Source organism: Podarcis muralis, chromosome 6 (assembly GCF_964188315.1).
Source record: "Podarcis muralis chromosome 6, rPodMur119.hap1.1, whole genome shotgun sequence".
NCBI lineage: Eukaryota > Metazoa > Chordata > Lepidosauria > Squamata > Lacertidae > Podarcis > Podarcis muralis.
The window spans coordinates 100,401,164-100,421,172 of record NC_135660.1 but is presented as its reverse complement, the minus strand read 5'-3'; the positions used below and the strand labels follow the sequence as shown (position 1 = coordinate 100,421,172).

Below are 20,009 nucleotides of genomic sequence, written 5' to 3'. Positions count from 1 at the left end.
AGAGTTATTTCAAGTGCGGAGTGCAGCTTCCTTTGTCCTCTAAGAAGCTAAACTGAGAAGCTCTAGGGGTAGCTTGGCCTGCAGGAGGCAGCTTCTGAAATTCCCTCTTGTACACACCTATGAAAGGCGCAGGAGGCCTGCCCTCTTTTCATGACTATCCTGACACCAAATCTAAGCTCTTTAGTGCCATAAAATAAAATGGGGAAAAGTTTCAGGAGAGGGGGAAAGAAAAGAAAAAAGGTTCCATTTCCCCTTCCTGGAACCTCCTCTGCTTTGTGAGCTCTGAACATGCTGCATGTTACTTGTTCCAAGTTGGTTAGCATCCTGCACAGGAGAACAACTTTTAGGAGCTAGGGTTATACTGTGGTACCTCGGTTTAAGAACAGCCCTGTTTACAAACTATTCGGTTTACGAACTCTGCAAAACTGGAGGTGGTGTTCCGGATTGCGAACTTTGCCTCAGTCTAGTGGAAGGGCACCAGTGGCGGGAGGCCTCATTAGGGAAAGCACGCCTCGGTTTAAGAGTGGTTTCGGTTTAAGAACGGACTTCCAGAACGGATTAAGTTCATACACCGAGGTACCACTGTACTGCAACCTTTTGTTGTGAGTCCCCTCTTATTTTGTTGTAGTATTAGCAGCAGTAGTAAACAAAAATAATAGTTGTAATAATATCATCTACTTTCTCTTTCTCTTCCATCTTAACTATGTGGGAATGTTAAGGGTAGTAGGAGAGGATATATTGAAAAAGTATTATCCTTCCTTCACTCATGCTAGTGAGTGATGTAGCAGAGCAGATTCCCCTCAATATAGCTGGAAGCTTGTTTGCAGATTCATTTGAATCTTTTAGTTAAGATTTTTTCCTGGTGCCTAAAGTAACAAAAGAATTACTCACATTTCAGTTCACAATATGATCTCTGAAAGACAGGCTTTACTTAGTGGTTACACATAGAAACTGAGTTCATCTCCTAGGGCAGGCATGGCCAAACTTGGCCCTCCAGCTGTTTTGGGACTACAACTCCCATCATGTTAGCTAGGGATGATGGGAGTTGTAGTCCCAAAACAGCTGGAGGACCAGGTTTGGCCATGCCTGTCCTAGGGAGACTGAGCTCATGTGCTGCTGGCTGAGAGCCAGCAGACAATAAAAGTTACATTAAGATAACAAAATGGCTGCAGGAGAGCAGCATGGCAGCAAAAGAGAGAACAAGACAACACTGGAACAAAACTGAGAAAATGGCTGCATGACTCGGCTCTTTTGTGGAGTCAGCCAGAGCCACGTCCATCTCCCAGGTCACATGCAGGGGGAGGACGCTCCAGACCAGTGGAAGAGGACGTTACCCTGACTGGATGTCCCCCTGCCTGTGCCCACTCTAGGGAAATAAGGAATGTTGCATTTGACTGCACCAATGGATTACATCCCACAAACTATTGGATATTTGAAAAATGACTAATGGAATTAAAGGGACATTTATTTATCACTTAAAAATATATATCCTGAGGTTGCAATCCTGTATTCCTATGCCAACACACATGTTAGGCACACACTGAAATCCCATAGGATTTAGTGAAAAGTGCAGCCTGATCCTGTGCATATTTACTTGGAAGTAAATGCCATTGTGTTTGATGGGACTTAACATTTGATAAGTGCTAGGGGTTGCAGTCCCAAGTTCACACAGCTAAGTGCGGCCAGAGTAATGTCGAGCAGTAGGGTTTGGTTAATAAATTACTAGCTTCTTGTTATGGAGGTTCAAAGTAAATACAAATGCAGTGATCAGTTCATTTTCAGAGAGAAAAGTAACATTCTTTTCTAGCACAGCAGTAACAAAGACTGAAATTTTTATTACACTACCCATTGTTCTACCAGGCCTAAACACACTAAGCACAACCAAATCAAGATCATGGGGCACAATTTTAAGAGCTCAACCACAGTGTGAACAGTGGGAAGAGATAAATCTGGCCAGCTTCAGAGTGTCTTTCATTGCTCCACAAACTGCAGCCCAGAGATGATGAAAAAACCCACTCTATATGCTTCAAAATGGCTTTGTCATGACAGCATAGTTTTACTCTGGAAGACCATGACCATAATCTGTGAGAAGATTGTTTAGCCCAGCAGCATTGACACATCACAATAGGTTCTCTGGTGGACAATGTTTCTACTTTGGAGAAAAACCTTTTACTGAGATGTTTCTGCTGATGGCTGTGTCGGAAGTCTTTCTGCTTTTGGGCTGGGCGTGGAGATCAGACTGCATTTGCTCACCCACCACTTATTATAAGAATTGTTGGATTCGACGATTCCCGGGCCTTACAGTTGATCTGGAGCGTTCACAGAGAAGAGGGGCCTACATTCTCAAAGTCTACACAGAAGCTACAGCCCAACAATGCAGCCGGACCTGCTGCCTCCTAAAGAATGGTAAGAATTCATTTTCTTCCTCTGTAAAAGATCAAAGCAGTCCATGTTAAAAACAAAACATTAACTGTTCAGCTGATGAAGGTGTATGATTTGTAACTATGCATGCATAAAGGCAAAGGTAAAGGGTCCAGTCGCAAATGACTCTGAGGTTGTGGTGCTCATCTTTCTTTCCTAGCTAAGGGAACCAGTGTACAGCTTCTGGGTCATGTGGCCAGCATGACTAAGCCGCTTTTGGCGAACCAGAACAGTGGAAATGCCGTTTACTTTCCCGCCGGAGTGGTACCGATTTATCTACTTGCACTTTGATGTGCTTTTGAACTGCTATGTTGGCAGGAGCAGGGACTGAGCAATGGGAGCTCACCCCGTCGTGGGGATTCAAAACACGGACCTTCTGATTGGCAAGCCCCAGGCTCTGTGGTTTAGACCACAGCGCCACCCGCGTCCCTATGCATGCATACATGCAAGTATAAAAGCATTCTGTCACCCTCAAGACAACAGTGACAAAGAAACAGAACGCAGAATGAGGCTATGCAGAAGAAAGATGTAAATAGGAGCTTAATAGAGGCCCACTTGAATTGTGTCCTTGGGTGTCAGAGAACCTTTGCTTTCTCTGACATAAATGAGTGGTTGCTTGTTGTTGTTTAGTCGTTTAGTCCAGTGTTTCCCAACCGGTGTTCCGCGGCACACTAGTGTGCCGCGAGACCTTGCCTGGTGTGCCGTGGGAGGGAGGCGGGCGAGTCGGGCGGCGAGAGGCGGGGCGGCGGCGGCGAGGATCCGCGGCGAGCCGGGGGCGGCTCCGCGGTGGTGGTGCCGAGGTTTCTCTCTCCATTCTCCCCTCACACACACACACAGGAAATAACACAGGATCAGCTGACAGGACCCGGCCAATGGGGCGGCGGCGGGGCAGCGCGCGCAAAAGGGAGGAGCGCGAGACAGCGGACGAGGAGGAGGCCGGCATGTCCGGGCAGCAGCAGCAGCAACAGCAGCAGCAACTCCCGGCGACGGCTCCTCAAGCCCCGGGCAACCCTACTCCCTCACCGGCCTCGGCCGCCCTCCTGCTCCACCCGCCGCCTCCCCCGCCGCCGCCGGCCACCTCGGCCCCGCCGCCCCCTCCTCCGCCCGCTATCGCCGCCACCACCACAACAGCCGCCGCCGCCTCAGCTGGGCCCATGCCTGCCGGGAGCGGCGGCGGCAGCAGCAGCGCCCCGGCGCCCTTCCCTCACGGCGGCAACCCGGCCCTGAGCGAGCAGGAGAAGGAGCTCAAGCGGCGCCTCAAGCGGCTCTACCCGGCCGTGGACGAGCAGGAGGAGGAGTTGGAGGAGTCCCTCAGTCCCTCGCTTTGCTGCCTCCTCCCCCCCCCACCCCCAAAGCTTGGAGGTTCCCCGGCAAGGGGGAGGGGAAAAAATTGAAACTTACACTTTCGTGCGTCCCTCCCGGCATGACGCTGCGCGCTGACGTCACGGGGCTGTAATGGTGGTGTGCCTCGAGATTTTTTTCATCAATCAAGTGTGCCTTTGCCCAAAAAAGGTTGGGAAACACTGGTTTAGTCATGTCCGACTCTTCGTGACCCCATGGACCAGAGCAGGCCGGCCAGGCACTCCTGTCTTCCACTGCCTCCCGCAGTTGGGTCAAATTCATGTTCGTAGCTTCGAGAACACTGTCCAACCATCTTGTCCTCTGTCGTCCCCTTCTTCTTGTGCCCTCCATCTTTCCCAACATCACGGTCTTTTCCAGGGAGTCTTCTCTTCTCATGAGGTGGCCAAAGTATTGGAGCCTCAGCTTCAGGATCTGTCCTTCCAGTGAGCACTCAGAGCTGATTTCCTTCAGAATGGATAGGTTTGATCTTCTTGCAGTCCATGGGACTCTCAAGAGTCTCCTCTAGCACCATAATTCAAAAGCATCAATTCTTCGGCAATCAGCCTTCTTGATGGTCCAGCTCTCACTTCCATACATCACTACTGGGAAAACCATAGCTTTAACTTTATTGGCAAGGTGATGTCTCTGCTTTTTAAGATGCTGTCTAGGTTTGTCATGGCTTTTCTTCCAAGAAGTCTTTTAATTTCGTAACTGCTGTCACTATCTGCAGTGATCATGGAGCCCAAGAAAGTACAATCTCTCACTGCCTCCATTTCTTCCCCTTCTATTTGCCAGAAGGTGATGGGACCAGTGGCCATGATCTTCATTTTTTTGATGTGAAGCTTCAGACCATATTTTGCGCTCTCCTCTTTCACCCTCATTAAAAGGTTCTTTAATTCCTCCTCACTTTCTGCCATCAAGCTTGTGTCATCTGCATATCTGAGGTTGTTGATATTTCTTCTGGCAATCTTAATTCCGGCTAGGGATTCATCCAGCCCAGCCTTTCGCATGATGAATTCTGCATATAAGTTAAATAAGCAGGGAGACAATATACAGCCTTGTTGTACTCCTTTCCCAATTTTGAACCAATCGGTTGTTCCGTATCCAGTTCTAACTGTAGCTTCTTGTCCCACATAGAGATTTCTCAGGAGACAGATGAGGTGATCAGGCACTCCCATTTCTTTCAGAACTTGCCATAGTTTGCTGTGGTCAACACAGTCAAAGGCTTTTGCATAGTCAATGAAGCAGAAGTAGATGTCTTTCTGGAACTCTCTAGCTTTCTCCATAATCCAGCGCATGTTTGCAATTTGGTCTCTGGTTCCTCTGCCCCTTCGAAATCCAGCTTGCACTTCTGGAAGTTCTCAGTCCACATACTGCTTAAGCCTGCCTTGTAGAATTTTAAGCATAAACTTGCTAGCGTGTGAAATGAGTGCAATTGTGCGGTAGTTGGAGCATTCTTTGGCACTGCCCTTCTTAGGGATTGGGATGTAGACTGATCTTCTCCAATCCTCTGGCCACTGCTGCGTTTTCCAAATTTGCTGGCATATTGAGTGTAGCACCTTGACAGCATCATTGTTTAAAATTTTAAATAGTTCAGCTGGAATACCATCACTTCCACTGGCCTTGTTATTAGCAGTGCTTTCTAAGGCCTTTTTGACTTCACTCTCCAGGATGTCTGGTTCAAGGTCAGCAACCACACTACCTGGGGTGTACGAGACATCCATATCTTTCTGGTATAATTCCTCTGTGTATTCTTGCCACCTCTTCTTGATGTCTTCTGCTTCTGTTAGGTCCTTACCACTTTTGTCCTTTATTATGGTAATCTTTGTACGAAATTTTCCTTTCATATCTTAAATTTTCTTGAACATATGGTTCTTCTCTGGTTCTTCCCATTCTGTTGTTTTCCTCTATTTCTTTGCATTGCTCGTTTAAGAAGGCCTTCTTGTCTCTCCTTGCTATTTTTTGGAAATCTGCATTCAATTTCCTGTATCTTTCACTATCTCCCTCGCATTTTGCTTGCCTTCTCTCCTCCGCTATTTGTAAGGCCTCGTTGGACAGCCACTTTGCTTTCTTGCATTTCCTTTTCATTGGGATGGTTTTCGTTGCTGCCTCCTGTATAATGTTACGAGCCTCCATCCATAGTTCTTCAGGCACTCTGTCCACTTACGGCCTTCTTGTCATGAGAGCCTGGCTCTAAGTGATAGGAGATCCATAGAAGGTTACAAAGAGTCTCTGCGTGCCAAGTGTATTGTTCTCCTTGCAAGATGCCCACTGACCCATGTTGCCACCTTTCATATTGAAGAAATACTAAAATATTAGGGCCAAAATTCACACTGTTGTCTGTGAGCTGTCAAATTATCATCCTCTTCCTATAAATAATGGATCTAAAACTTGGAATTAATACATTTCATTTGAAAGTAAAGAAGAATACATCTAATCTAGTGCCATTCTTTGTTCTTTCACTGGAGCTATGAACCATAACTTGGCCTTCAGTTGTTGTTTTCAAATTTCTAGTTACATTTCTGAATTGATCCTTAATGCAAACATTATAGTGCTAATGGCAATAAATAATACAAATATAAGAAGATTCTGTCAAGACCCAAGGCAAACACAGTAGAGATTTACCAGCACAAAACATGCAACAAAGCAAAGCATGAAAATATAGGCTGTAAAATGTGCCCTTCAGTTTCCTAGTTCTGCTGGACCTCTCAGCAGCCTTTGATGCCATCGACCACTACATCCTTCTGGACTGTCTAGAGGGGCTGGGAGCTGGGGGCACTGTTATACAGTGGTTCCAAGTAGTGGTGGGGCATGAGTGTTCAGGCCCCTGGGCTTTCACTTGTGGGGTGCCTCAGGGTTCTGTCCTCCCCCCCCCATGCTTTTTAGCATCTACATGCAGCCACTGGGAGAGATCAGCAGGGGGTTTGGGTAGGGTGTTCATCAATATGCGGATGATACCCAGCTCTACCTCTCTTTCAAATCAGAACCAGTGAAGGGGGTGAAGGTCCTGTGTGAGTGTCTGGAGGTGGTTGGAGGATGGATGGCGGCTAACAGATTGAGGTTGAATCCTGACAAGACAGAAGTACTGTTTTGGGGGGACAGGAGGCGGGCAGGTGCGGAGGACTCCCTGGTCCTGTAACTGTGCCCCTGAAGGACCAGGTGCGCAGCCTGGGAGTCATTCTGGACTCACAGCTGTCCATGGAGGCGCAGGTCAATTCTGCGTCCAGGGCAGCTGCTTATCAGCTCCATCTGGTATGCAGGCTGAGACCCTATCTGCCCGCAGACTGTCTCGCCAGAGTGGTGCATGCTCTAGTTATCTCCCGCTTGGACTATTGCAATGCGCTCTATGTGGGGCTACCTTTGAAGGTGACCCGGAAACTGCAACTAATCCAGAATGTGGCAGTTAGATGGCGACTGGGAATGGCTGCCAATACCATATAACACTGATGCTGAAAGACCTACATTGACTCCCAGTACATTTCCGAGCACAATTCAAAGTGTTGGTGCTGACCTTTAAAGCCCTAAATGGCCTTGGCCCAGTATTCCTGAAGGAGACACCCCCATTATTCTTCCCAGACACGGAGGTCCAGCTCCGAGGGCCTTCTGGTGGTTCCCTCCCTGTGAGAAGCCAAGTTACAGGGAACCAGGCAGAGGGCCTTCTCAGGAGTGGCGCCTGTCCTGTGGAACGCCCTCCCATCAGATGTCAAGGAACTATCCTACTTTTAAAAGACATCTGAAGGCAGCCCTGTTTAGGGACATTTTTAATGTTTAATGCTGTGTTGTGTTTTTAATATTTGATTGGGAGCCGCCCAGAATGGTTGGAGAAACCCAGCCAGATGGACGGGGTATAAATAATAAATAAATTATCATCATCATCAATAATTATTATTATCAGTGTGTCCCAAAATATCCCTTTTTATATGGGCTTTCCAAGCTATCCCATGTCCATAGCATAAACTCTTCAGAGGTCAGAGTCATGTACTTCTCCATACAGCAATCAGAAAAGATGCATAGGCAGTCAAAACACTGGTTAGCTACAAAAGAAAAAAGTTTATAAACTATTGGTATAGGGGGAAAATGCTAGTTGCAGACTCTATTCTGGTCTGAAACGAAAAAGGCTGGTTAAAGACATGTGCTGGAGCAACCAGCACAGAGCTCCTTACATACTGAAGTCCACATGGAGAGTGAAAAAGATAACGAAGACCGGGGGTGGATCTACACACGGGGAGGGGGGACACTATAAATAAGTCAGAAATTAGAGTGGTATAAGGGAAAAAAAAACCCTATGGAAAAAGTGTATAAAAATTTTCTGCTCTCTGGCGCCATCTGGTATTGCATGTTTATAGCACATTCAAATCATTGTTGACCCAAGGTGGGAAGTGGTGACATATGCCAACATGGCAACATAGCTTACTCTATAGCTTAACCCCTTCATCATCATCATCATCATCATCATCATCATCATCATAATTTATTATTTATACCCCACCCATCTGGCTGGGCTTCCCCAGCCACTCTGGGCAGCTTCCAAAAGAATATTAAAATACTATAATACATCAAACATTAAAAGCTTCCCGAAACAGGGCTGCCTTCAGATGTCTTCTAAAAGCCTGGTAGTTGTTGTTCTCTTTGACATCTGGTGGGAGGGTGTTCCACAGGGAAGGCGCCACTACCGAGAAGGCCCTCTGCCTGGTTCCCTGTAACTTGGACTCTCGCAGTGAGGGAACCGCCAGAAGGCCCTCGGTGCTGGACCTCAGTGTCTGGGTAGAACGATGGGGGTGGAGATGCTCCTTCAGATATACTGGACCGAGGCCGTTTAGGGCTTTAAAGGTCAGCACCAACACTTTGAATTGTGCTCAGAAATGTACTGGGACCCAATGTAGGTCTTTCAATACTGGTGTTATATGGTCTCGGCGGCTGCTCCCAGTCACCAGTCTGGCTGCCGCGTTCTGGATTAGTTGTAGTTTCCGGGTCACCTTCAAAGGTAGCTCCACGTAGAGCGCATTGCAGTAGTCCAAGCGGGAGATAACCAGAGCATGCACCACTCTGGCAAGGCAGTCTGCAGGCAGATAGGGTCTCAGCCTGCATACCAGATGGAGCTGGTACACAGCTGCCCTGGACACGGATTTGACCTGTGCCTCCATGGACAGCTGTGAGTCCAAAATGACTCCCAGCAACCACTTGCTCAATCACCTTGCCCAAGAATGGAAGATTTGAGATTGGGCGATAGTTGGCCATCGTGGCCGCATCTAAAGATGTTTTTTTAAGAAGCGGTTTAATAACCGCCTCTTTCAGCGGGTCTGGGAAGGCTCCCTCACAGAGAAAAGCATTCACCACCCCGCGAGGCCCATCGCCCAGTCCTTCCTGGCTAGCTTTTATAAGCCAGGATGGGCAAGGATCAAGGAGACAAGTGGTTGGTTTCACTCGTCCAAGCAGACTGTCCACATCCTCAGGGGTAACAGATTGGAATTGATCCCACACAACTTGACTAGACAGGACTCTAGCACTCTCCCGCCCTGGCCCTGCTCCCACGGTGGTGTCTACCTCTTTCCGAATCTGAGTGACTTTATCTGCAAAAAACTTTGCAAAATCATTGCAGGAGATCATGTGGCCCGTAGTGGGCCCCGATGTAGCAGGTGGTTCTGCTAAATTGCGAACCACCTGAAAAAGTCTCCTGTTGCTGTTTTCTGCAGATGCAATAGAGGCGGTGAAGAAAGTCTTCTTCGCCGTTGCTACCGCCACTTGGTAGGCTCGACATTGAGCTCTAACCCGTGTCCGGTCAGCTTCAGAATGGGTCATCCGCCACCGGCGCTCTAGCCGTCTCAACAATTGTTTCATTGCCCTCAGATCCGTGGAAAACCACGGGGCTGTCCGGGCTCCATGCAATCGGAGAGGGCGCTTTGGAGCCAAACAGTCAATAGCCCCGGTTAACTCCACATTCCAGCGGGCCACCAGGGAATCAGCTGAAAGGCCATCAACATGGGATAAAGCATCCCCTACCACTCTCTGGAAACCATTTGGATCCATTAAGTGGAGGGGGCGGACCATCCGAATCGGTCCCACCTCCCTGCAGAGGGGAAGGGTCGCGGAGAAGTCCAGTTGCACCAGGAAGTGGTCTGACCATGGCACTTCTTTCGTTTTGCTTTTACTTAGTGTCAGATCACCAACATCCATAGAGGTAAACACCAGGTCCAAGGCATGTCCACGGCTATGGGTTGGGCCAGACTTATTATCATGCACTAATTAGATTCATGCACTAATTAGATTCAAACATTGTAGTTATATGACACTGGAACCCTAAAGATTCTTGTTTGGATAATTAACTGTGAAAATTTTGTTAATAACTAGCACTACTGATTACAAATGATTAGAATTTAAAAACATTTACAACAGGAGCTGACATATACCACATTTTCTGTGATAACCAACAAGGAGAATCAGCGGATAGCTATGCTACAATATCACTTTTGCTGTATTTTATTACTTCAAGTTATGGGAAGGGGACTAGACACAAACCTGCCCTTTTCTCTGGCAATCCTGTGTTTGGGTTAATTTACTTCCACCCTGAAAGTTCATGGCCACATCATTCCTCCTGAGACATGCTTACATTTCTAATCGAAACTGAATTTTCAATAGGTTGAGGCATGCAACAGACAAAGCAAGGAGGTGTAATCATAATGTAAATCACATTTCCCAGTGCACAGCTCCACCCCTCACTGCTGCTCAAGAACTGGAGTGCTGGAAGATGATGCAGTGTTGTGTCTATTTAACTGTTGAACAATTTTGCCTGATAAATGGCATTTGAAATGCATTGTGAAATACTCATAAAATTATCCTCATTGCACCTAGCTGGCTTTGCCTGCTGCTTTTTTCCTTTTGGTGTACCCCCTTTATAAAAGATTGAGACAGCTGTCTGTCATTACCCAACTTAGCAATGCGGCTATAATTTGTAACCGTCTTCCAAGTCTTTCTCCAGCCGTGGATTGTTAGGTTTCGGAACTGAGCTTTCTAACAGAGAGCAGTACTACGTCACACAGCTGGAGCAAGATGTGAGCTGGGAAGATAAAGGAGCTGATTGAAATCAGATCTAATGGAGTGAGCTCATCCATTACCCAAGTACTGAACTCACACAACAAAACTCACATTTAAAGATGTTTAGATATCCTGATAAGTAACTCTGCCAGCATACCAAATTCTGCCTTGCATACTTGGACATTTTAGATTTGGCTATGGATGTACTGACGCTTCTGGGTCAGAGAAGAACAAATACATCTACATAGGGCTGCCAATTAACTAGAAAAATAGCCTCACTCACTTTTTGATATCCGAGCTAGCTGTCAACAGTTTCTGTGTAGGTTGTTCAATTTATTTATTTTCAACTCTGTCAGGTCACAGATTTTTTGAACTAGAAATGGTCAGCTATAGATTCTGCTTCAAGACTCAGCCTGTGTGATAGGAGTAGCTGGTGTGCTGGACTTAGACTGGTTATGTCCAGTGCTTTTTTTTCTACACCAAAAGGTGCTGGAACACACCTCCCTCAGAAGATTGACCCCAGAGCCCAAAGAGGGTATCTTTGGGCTGGGGGGAGGCGTCTTCTCTTGAGCCAGAGGCAGCCTCTGTGAGACTCGGTTTGTCCTGCCTCAGCCACCTTCGTGGTACGTGTGTGTGTGTGTGTTCTCTTCCTCCTGGGAGAACAAGGCGGCCGGCCTGCCCACCAGTGCAAAGGCGGCTGAGCAACAGGTGGGCAACTTCTTTAAACTGCTCTGCTAGAGGCCCATGGCTGCTCGCCCCTCAGCAGAGCAACTTAACAAGCCCCTGCCCCACATCTCTCCGGCTTCCGTGTGCCAGAGTTGCATGGGGGCTTGCTCGGCTGAGGCACAGCTTTCCCACATGTCAGTTGTTACCTGGGAGGTTGTAGAGCCTCGGCAAAACCCCACTGTGCCCCTGGCTTGCCTGCACCTCTTCAGAGCCTGTAGAGGATATCCCCTTTGAGCTCCAGGGAGGGTCTCCTCATGAGCTGGAGGTACAGTGAGGCTTTGCTGAGTCTGGTTAGGTCTCTCCCTCCACTTCCAGGGCCCAGCTGAGAGGTGCCAGAACACAGTCCCAGTGAGCCCTGGCAGAAGAAAAGCCTGGTTATTTCACCCACAGGCAAGTCTAAAGGAGATGTATTCATGTATAGCAGGGATAGTCAACCTTTTTATACCTACTGCCCACTAAAGCATCTTTCTGGATGATAAAATTTCCTTACTGCCCCCCAGTGCTCGATGGAAGGAGGATTCAGCTTGTGCTGTAGAACCCCCTACCGCCCACCTAGAATCCTGAAATGGCCACTAGTGGGCGGTAGGGACCAGGTTGACAACCCCCGATGTACAGGCATGATATGTATCCTTAACTTTATTCTGAAATCAATGCAAAGCTTTTCTTCCTTCTGTTGCTGTTTTTAGTTTCCTGTAACTTGGCAGTTTTCTATGGTGAAACCAATAATCAGAGTCTTAACTGCCTGCATGTTTATTGCCCAGCGTTGGAGAGCTGCATACTGAGGCCTTGGATCAATGTTGTGTTGTACAACATCACACCAGGTAAGGCATCATTATGCACACACAAAGAAGAAAGGGTTGCATGCCACTTGCAAATGTGTGTAACACATTAAAGAAATAATAATAATAAAAAAACATATTTGGGAGAAGGAAATTTAGAGTAGAAAAGTGATGGGAAGTTCTTAACCATTTCCCTGCCAGGGATGGAATAACAATGCTAAGTGCAAAAATGGAGACAGTTCCCGTCCTCACATAGATTTGGCAGTCTGCAGTGTCTATGAGGAGAGATGCTTCTTCCCTCGTAACAACTTCTAATGGGATTTCTTGAGTGAGGTTGGGGTTGGCAGCATACCAAATCTATCCTACCTGAACTTTGGGGACACTTTGCAGAGGGGTGTGAAACTATGTCCAGTGACTTTTCTTCACCTTCAGTAACTTCAGCTAGCACAGTAATATTGAAAAGCATTGCATTGAAGCAATGTTGTGAAGGTGGAATGGTGGTTAGCAGATGCTTCAGTCATTTTGTTTTGAATCTATAGCTTTGTATCTTCATGGGCACTTTTGCCCACCTGATTTCTGCAGGTTAGTGAAATATAAAGAGGAGACAGACTGCACATAGATAGGTTCAGCTGGCAGGTGTCCTGGCTGCTGCTCAAAACACCCCCTTTGAAGAGATCTTTATTGAGGCAGACTAACAGTATGGACTGGGTGGCAGGAATTAGTAGGAATAGGCAGCTAGAAGCAGCAGTCAAAGTTTAAGGAGTCCAGGTTTAGGGCAAGAAGTCCAGAACTCCACAGAAGCTATGGAGTTGTCCCAATGAGTTCCCACACCCACCAGTCAAGCTTTTTAGTAAGGCAGGATAAATTTACTGGCAAGGCTCCTGTGCCTTGGAGGAATGTCAAGCTTTGGCAGGGTGGGTCTATTTCCACCTGCATAGCTCCAAATCCCCTAATGACTGCTCCCAGTGGCTTTGTATAGATGTTAAAAATCAACCCCTCCCCCAGTAAAGCCAGAGCCCAATAGAGTACTCATACACTATGCTCTTCATGGGCATGTTATCATGTGCAACTAGGAAGGCTTCCATAGTTAGGAAACACAGGTGAATTTAGGTGACACAGACATTAAAGCCTTTACTTGTGCTTGGATTCTGCTTTGACAGGGGTTGATCCGGATCTTCTTGTGTTTGAGAAACTCTCTTTCAAAGATATGAATACCAGGTCCTCTCTTAATAAATGGGAAGTGCATGGAAGTGCAAGGGTTGCCAATTTAGAAAAATGCCAGAATTCAACAACCAGTTCAATGTACCTTCTTCCTGAATCCTTATCTTCTACAGTGGTCCAAGAGCTGGTAAGTAACAGCAGCAACACAAGTACTGCACCTGCCCCAGTTCACAGGTCTCCATCCAGCACATATTTAGGACCTGCAGATGCACCACTGAAGGACTATTTTACTAAAGTGGCAAACATCTCAGAAAAGAATGGTTCAACAGCCATGTCTGACAATGCAACTGCACTTCCTAGCACTGCCGTTACATCTATCAAGATATTATCACACATGCCCAGCCCAGCCCATCTGAACAGCAGCAAACACTTGAACGAAACCAAGGTATACAGTGGCAGGAATTCCACATCAGACAATGAAGACCAGAAATCAGCTTGGGAGGAAGTAGAAAGGGGGAGCTGGCTGCTTCCGGTGGCACTCTGTCTTTCCTTGACTGTGATTTGCTGTTGCACTATTATTCTTGCAGCTGGGTGCCATCGAAAGAGGAATGGTCGGTATAAACCAAGACGGAGAGGTGAATCCAGACGGTTCATTAGATACACTATGGTTAAAAATAGCTTTTAATGGTAAATATTCCAAATCTAGAGACAAAGTGAAGGCTAGATGATGAATATGTAAGAGAAGAAAAGGGAACTCTGCAATCCTATACATCTCCACTCAGAAGACTCATTGATATGTGTTTGGGACTGATTATAGGTATTTTGAGTACTTTGCCATTAAACTAGATCGGAGATACATCTGCTTTTCTTGATTATAATGCTTCAATTCTAACAGGGTTTAAATACACCTTTCATTAAGTGTCCTTTCTCCATACAAAACCACATAGACTGGTCGGGAAACTTTTCCAGTATGCAAGCTGTCTCCTTTCTCCACCAACCCTTACAGGCCATTAGGGCCACCAGCTGTCAATTACTTGATGTCATTATGACATTAGGTGATAGCTTCAAAGTGAGTGGTAGCCCCTTTGAAGTCTGTTTGCTGATGGTTTGGATTCAAACTTTTTTGCAAATGGGAGTTTCCCCTCTTAGACTTAAAGAAAAAAATGTCCATTTTCCAGGCAAGGTTCGATTCTATACCATGCCTGTCTGCAAACAGGCAAAGGGGGTGTCTCTCACCACCCATCAGATGATTGATGCCAAGAACAAACTCCTTTGCAGAAGAGCTCAGTGCAACTCAGCCAATCTCAGCCACGTATTTACCTGCCCCGCACCTGGTTTTACATATAGCACCAAGTGTTAGGCAGGCAGGTGAATGCAATTTGGAGAAAATGCATCAGCCAGATTAGTTGCATGGGCCAGAGGTTCCTCATTGCAGTACTGACTCATTGTTAAAACCGTGTTTATGGAAGACAATCTTACTCGGCTACGAGTGATCGCCAAAGAAAGAAGATACCAAGACTCAATATGAACACTAATATCAAGTAATTCTTAGAATTTATATGTCACTTTGGGCACGTTCACCAATCTTTTGCACACTTATCCCCATGTTGCAATTGTAAGAGACTGTGGTGTTGTATTTTATCTGTGTGTGACAAACCCCAGCACCACACTCACCCACCCCACCTGGGAATGGGACACGTCTCCAGGCTACAACTCCTTTTCAGCCCCTACTCTCACACTCTCATGTTTGCAAGCAGACGAGGAACTGTGATACTCAAGGCCGGAAGTACTTGCCTCTTGCAGCCCAAGGAGCAACTTACTATCTGTTTCTTCTCTGCTTCGCTACCTTTTCCATAGTGCACATGCAATGTCTACCAGAACTAGTATGCAGCTTTAATATCCTGCAGCTTTATCAAAGCATAACCCTCCCCCAAGTAATTTTACATCTGCATGTTTTTTAGTGTGTATGCTGACATTCTGAAAATGTCCCCGTTCAAGCCAATGGCAGTCTATTATGTGGAATCGTGGTAGTTAAAACGCAGCGTACAAGGCAACTTGTTCTTCATGTGATTGGAAGTGGTGGTAGGGAAGGGTAATGCAGGATATAATTGCCATTTCAAAAGCAGTCCCACATTTAGGTTGTAGTATTTTCTCCATGTGAAAATGGCCCTTGTCCATGCAAAATCTTTTTAAAAGTTTGAAGCAACCAGAGCTGGAATTTTGCTTACTTAAGGGTAGTTTGCATTCTCAGCACACTATCTTCGAAGGGCCTCAAATCCAAAGACAAGACATACATACAAGTCCTGCTCTCAGATATGTGTGTTTGGTTAATTTTAAAGCAGCAGGGATCAAGCGGTAAGGATGGAAGGGAAGGGCCATTGCTCAGTGCTAGCAGCCATGCAGATGCTCACAGGTTCAATTCCAGCACTACAAAGCCCCACCTACAATGCTGGAGAGCCACTGCTGGTCAGTGTAGGAAATAAAGCATACAAGCTGAAAGCGTATGCAGATGATATTGTAATAACAGTGGGAGATCCAAACAGCACATTTCCGAAAGTCTTATAAAAAATACAGGATTTTGGACTGGTGGCAGGTTTAAAACTAAATAAAAATAAAACTAAACTTAGTGAAAAATGTCTCAGAGCAAGACAAGAAAAAGATTCAGCAGAAGTTAGAAATAGAGGTTCACAAAAAATTTAAATATTTGGGAATATGGTTGACAGCTTAGAATATTAATATATTTAAAGCTAATTATGAAAGAGTTTGGAAAGAAATAAAAAGGAACTTAGAGATCTAGGGAAGGATGAATTTGTCACTTTTAGGAAGAATTTCAGTAATTAAAAAGAACGTATTGCCAAAAATGTTACTCTTATTAAAGTCAATCCCGGTGATAAGCAATGTGAGCTGCTTCAAAGAATGGCAAAAGCATATTCCAAGATTTATCTGGAAAGCGAAGAAACCGAGAATAAAATACAAACTTCTTACTGACATTAAAGAAAGAGGTTTCTCTCTACCAGATTTAAAATTATACTTTGAGGTAACCTGCATTTTCTGGATTCGGGATTGGATTAAATTAGAGAATACAGACCTGTTAGACTTGGAAGGGCATGATAATAGATTTGGTTGGCATGCATATATACGGTATCAGAAAGCAAAAATCCACAAAGGATTTCATAATCATATAATAAAAGGTGTGATTTTTAAGGTATGGGAGAGATATAAAGATTTAATAGAACAAAAAATACCAGGATGGATATCCCCAGTAGAAGCAGTATCTTTAAAAAAGGTAAATATGAGGACTAAATGGCCAACATTTAGAGAGCTGTTAACAGAAGTGGATAACCAATTACAGTTAAAAGAATTTGAGGAAATTAGAGAGAAGGTAACAGATTGATTACAGTATTTTCAAATAAATGAAAAATTTAAAAATGATAAAAAGAAAGGTTTTAGCTACACAATATCAATAGTTCAAAGAGAAATGTAGGATACAAAATTACTGTCGAAAATGTGTTATTTGCTGTTGGAATGGGAAACCAAAGAGGAAGACATTAAGTATGTAATGATAAAATGGGCAAAGGATGTGAGCCATAATACAGTATACAAATGAGTGATTGGGAAAGGCGTTGGAGGACGGACTTGAAAATTACTACATGTTTCTCACTTAAAGGGAACTACCGTATTTTTTGCTCTATAACACGCACCCGACCATAACACGCACGTAGTTTTTAGAGGAGGAAAACAAGGAAAAAATATTCTAAACGACCCAATGCTAAGATATTGTCGAGAATGTATGATTTGCTGTTGAAATGGAATACTGAGGATGAAACGGTTAAATCGGCTATGATAAAATGGGCACAAGACATTGGTCATAATATTATGTTTGCTGACTGGGAACGGTTGTGGACCACCGGTATGAAATTTACGGCATGTAATGCCTTAAGAGAAGATATTATGAAAATGATTTATAGGTGGTACATGACACCAGTCAAGCTTGCAAAGATTTATCATTTGCCTGACAGCAAGTGTTGGAAATGTAAAGAAATTGAAGGAACATTCTTTCACCTTTGGTGGACGTGCCCAAGGATTAAGGTGTTCTGGGAAATGATCTATAATGAACTGAAAAAAGTATTTAAGTATACTTTTCTGAAGAAACCAGAGGCCTTTCTCCTGGGCATAGTCGGCCAATTGGTGCCAAAGAAGGATAGAACCTTTTTCATGTATGCTACAGCAGCAGCAATAATACTTATTGCAAAGCATTGGAAGACGCAAGACCTACCCACCTTGGAAGAATGGCAGATGCAAGTAATAGACTATATGGAACTGGCAGAAATGACTGGCAGAATCCGAGATCAAGGAGAGGAGCAGGTGGAAGAGGACTGGAAGAAGTTTAAAGTCTATCTACAAAAATACTGTAAAATTTATGAATGCTGAGGGCTCTGAAAACGAAATGAAGGGGTTTCTAGCAATTAAGATAAATAGACTATAAAGGGAGGGATAAAGGTTTAAAATGAATAATCAATGATCTTGCTGAACTAATTTTTAAAGTAGAATACAAGAAGGGAAGGCGGGTAGAAGTAAAGAGAATAAGGTTTTGAAAGTTATCAATATGAAAGAGTGTTCTTTTTTATGCTAAATTTTTTCTTTTGTATTTTTCTTTTTTTTTTTTTGCTTTTCTGTTTGGATTTTCGATGTTTGTTGTCTGTTTTTTGTGATTTTTGTTGGTTGTTAACTTTTTGGAAAATCCTAATAAAATATTATTCTAAATATATATATATATATATATGCTTTCGTAGATTTTCACGGGTACAGGAATGCAGGTTTTGGTGTCCTCGGGTGTCTTCCCGTGTAAAAGTTGGGGTGTCTAGGCGACGTTTCGACGAGGTCTCACTCGTCATCTTCAGGCTGGTGCTTTCGGCTTCTTGTTACTGGAACAGAGCAGGATCTCAGTGTTTGAGTTCCTATAAATACTGTTGAAGGTGTGGTGTATAGCCTCCACCTAATGACCCACCTAAGTGGGATTCAGGATATCACTCAAGAAATCACTCAAGATATCCCTCAAGTAATTAAGGAACAAAAGAAGAAAAGGCACACTAGCCTGGGAACCTCCTCTCTGCCCAGAACATTGGAGGCTATACACCACACCTTCAACAGTATTTATAGGAACTCAAACACTGAGATCCTGCTCTGTTCCAGTAACAAGAAGCCGAAAGCACCAGCCTGAAGATGACGAGTGAGACCTCGTCGAAACGTCGCCTAGACACCCCAACTTTTACACGGGAAGACACCCGAGGACACCAAAACCTGCATATATATATATATATATATATATATATATATATATTCTAAACGAAACAGTGGATGTATGATTTTTGTGGTTCATGCTGTGGCCACAGACATGTGATCTGACAGTGAGTTTGGAGTAGCCCAATGCAAAAATCCTGAGGATCCATGCTTTTGCGCCATTGCGGCCCCATGAAACAGTGGGTGCGTGTGTGTGTTTTGTTGCAGGCTATAGCCATGGAAATGCTATGTGATCTGATGGTGAATTTGGGGTGACCCAGTGCAAAAATCCTGAGGATCCATGTGGATCCGTGCTTTGTAACCACGTTTTAAGTGGGGAGGGAAGGAAAAGAACTCAAGGGACAAGGAGCACGCGTGGGGGGTGTGGAGAAGGAGCTTTTCGGTGAGCTGAGCGGGGAGGAGGGAGCGAAAGAGCACTGTTGCTTTAAAGGTATACTTAAGTTATTTGCCCTGTGCCTGGGTTTTTTTCCATTTAACAGTTTGCAGCCTTTTCCTTCCGCTCCTTGTTTTGAGGCAGAATAGATTTGAGCAAGTGAGGAGGACTTGGATTGCAGGGGATTCGCCATTAGCTGTGTAAAAGCGCTCCTCCTTGCAGCCTGAATGATAAGCAGCCACCAGCAGCAATAGAATGGAGCACAAAAAAGCGGTAGGGGCACTAGGACCCAGACATTGCTCAAATCTATCCTGCCTGTAAACAAGCTGCCAACGCAGGGATTTGCGAAGTTTTCCCCTCTCCCTCATGCCCTCCCCAGCCTTTTTTTTTACTTCCTGGTTTTCACTGCGCTCGTGGCTCAGAGCTCGAGGTTGGTTTTATTTTGCTGCTGGTTGCTTAAATTTTATCTTTCCTGCCGTCCCTCTGCAGCCTCATTGCTCTGTTTAGAGAGCGCTCAGACTTTTGCTAGCGTCTGTCCCTCCTCCCGTGTAAGCGGCTGCTGCCGGCTTTGCTGCCATGGCTCTCCTTCCCTCCCTCCTCCCCGGCTCCAGGTCACTTTAAAGCAAGCAAAGTGAGAGCCTCGTAGAGCGTGTAAGCGGCTCCCGCTTTGCTTGACTGACGGCAGCCATGGCTCCGATCCGTGCATTCGCTCCGTAACACACACAGGCATTTTCCCTTACTTTCTAGGAGCAAAAAAGTGCGTGTTTTGGAGCGAAAATTACGGTATATGAAAATGATGTACTAATGGTACTTGGTAAAACTTGCTAAAATGTATAGAACAAGTTCCAATAAGTGTTGGAAATGCAGAGAAAAGG

General features: G+C 45.2%; 1 protein-coding gene across 1 annotated transcript; it reads left to right on the top strand.

Annotated features, from left to right (window-relative positions):
* Nucleotides 1-1,048: 1,048 nt before the first annotated feature.
* Nucleotides 1,049-15,383, top strand: MANSC4 (MANSC domain containing 4). Its single transcript, XM_028728595.2, has 3 exons — nucleotides 1,049-2,406; nucleotides 12,207-12,341; nucleotides 13,460-15,383. The coding sequence occupies exons 1-3, from the start codon at nucleotides 2,178-2,180 to the stop codon at nucleotides 14,143-14,145; spliced, it is 1,050 nt and encodes a 349-aa protein (XP_028584428.2). The 5' UTR covers nucleotides 1,049-2,177; the 3' UTR covers nucleotides 14,146-15,383.
* Nucleotides 15,384-20,009: the final 4,626 nt, after the last annotated feature.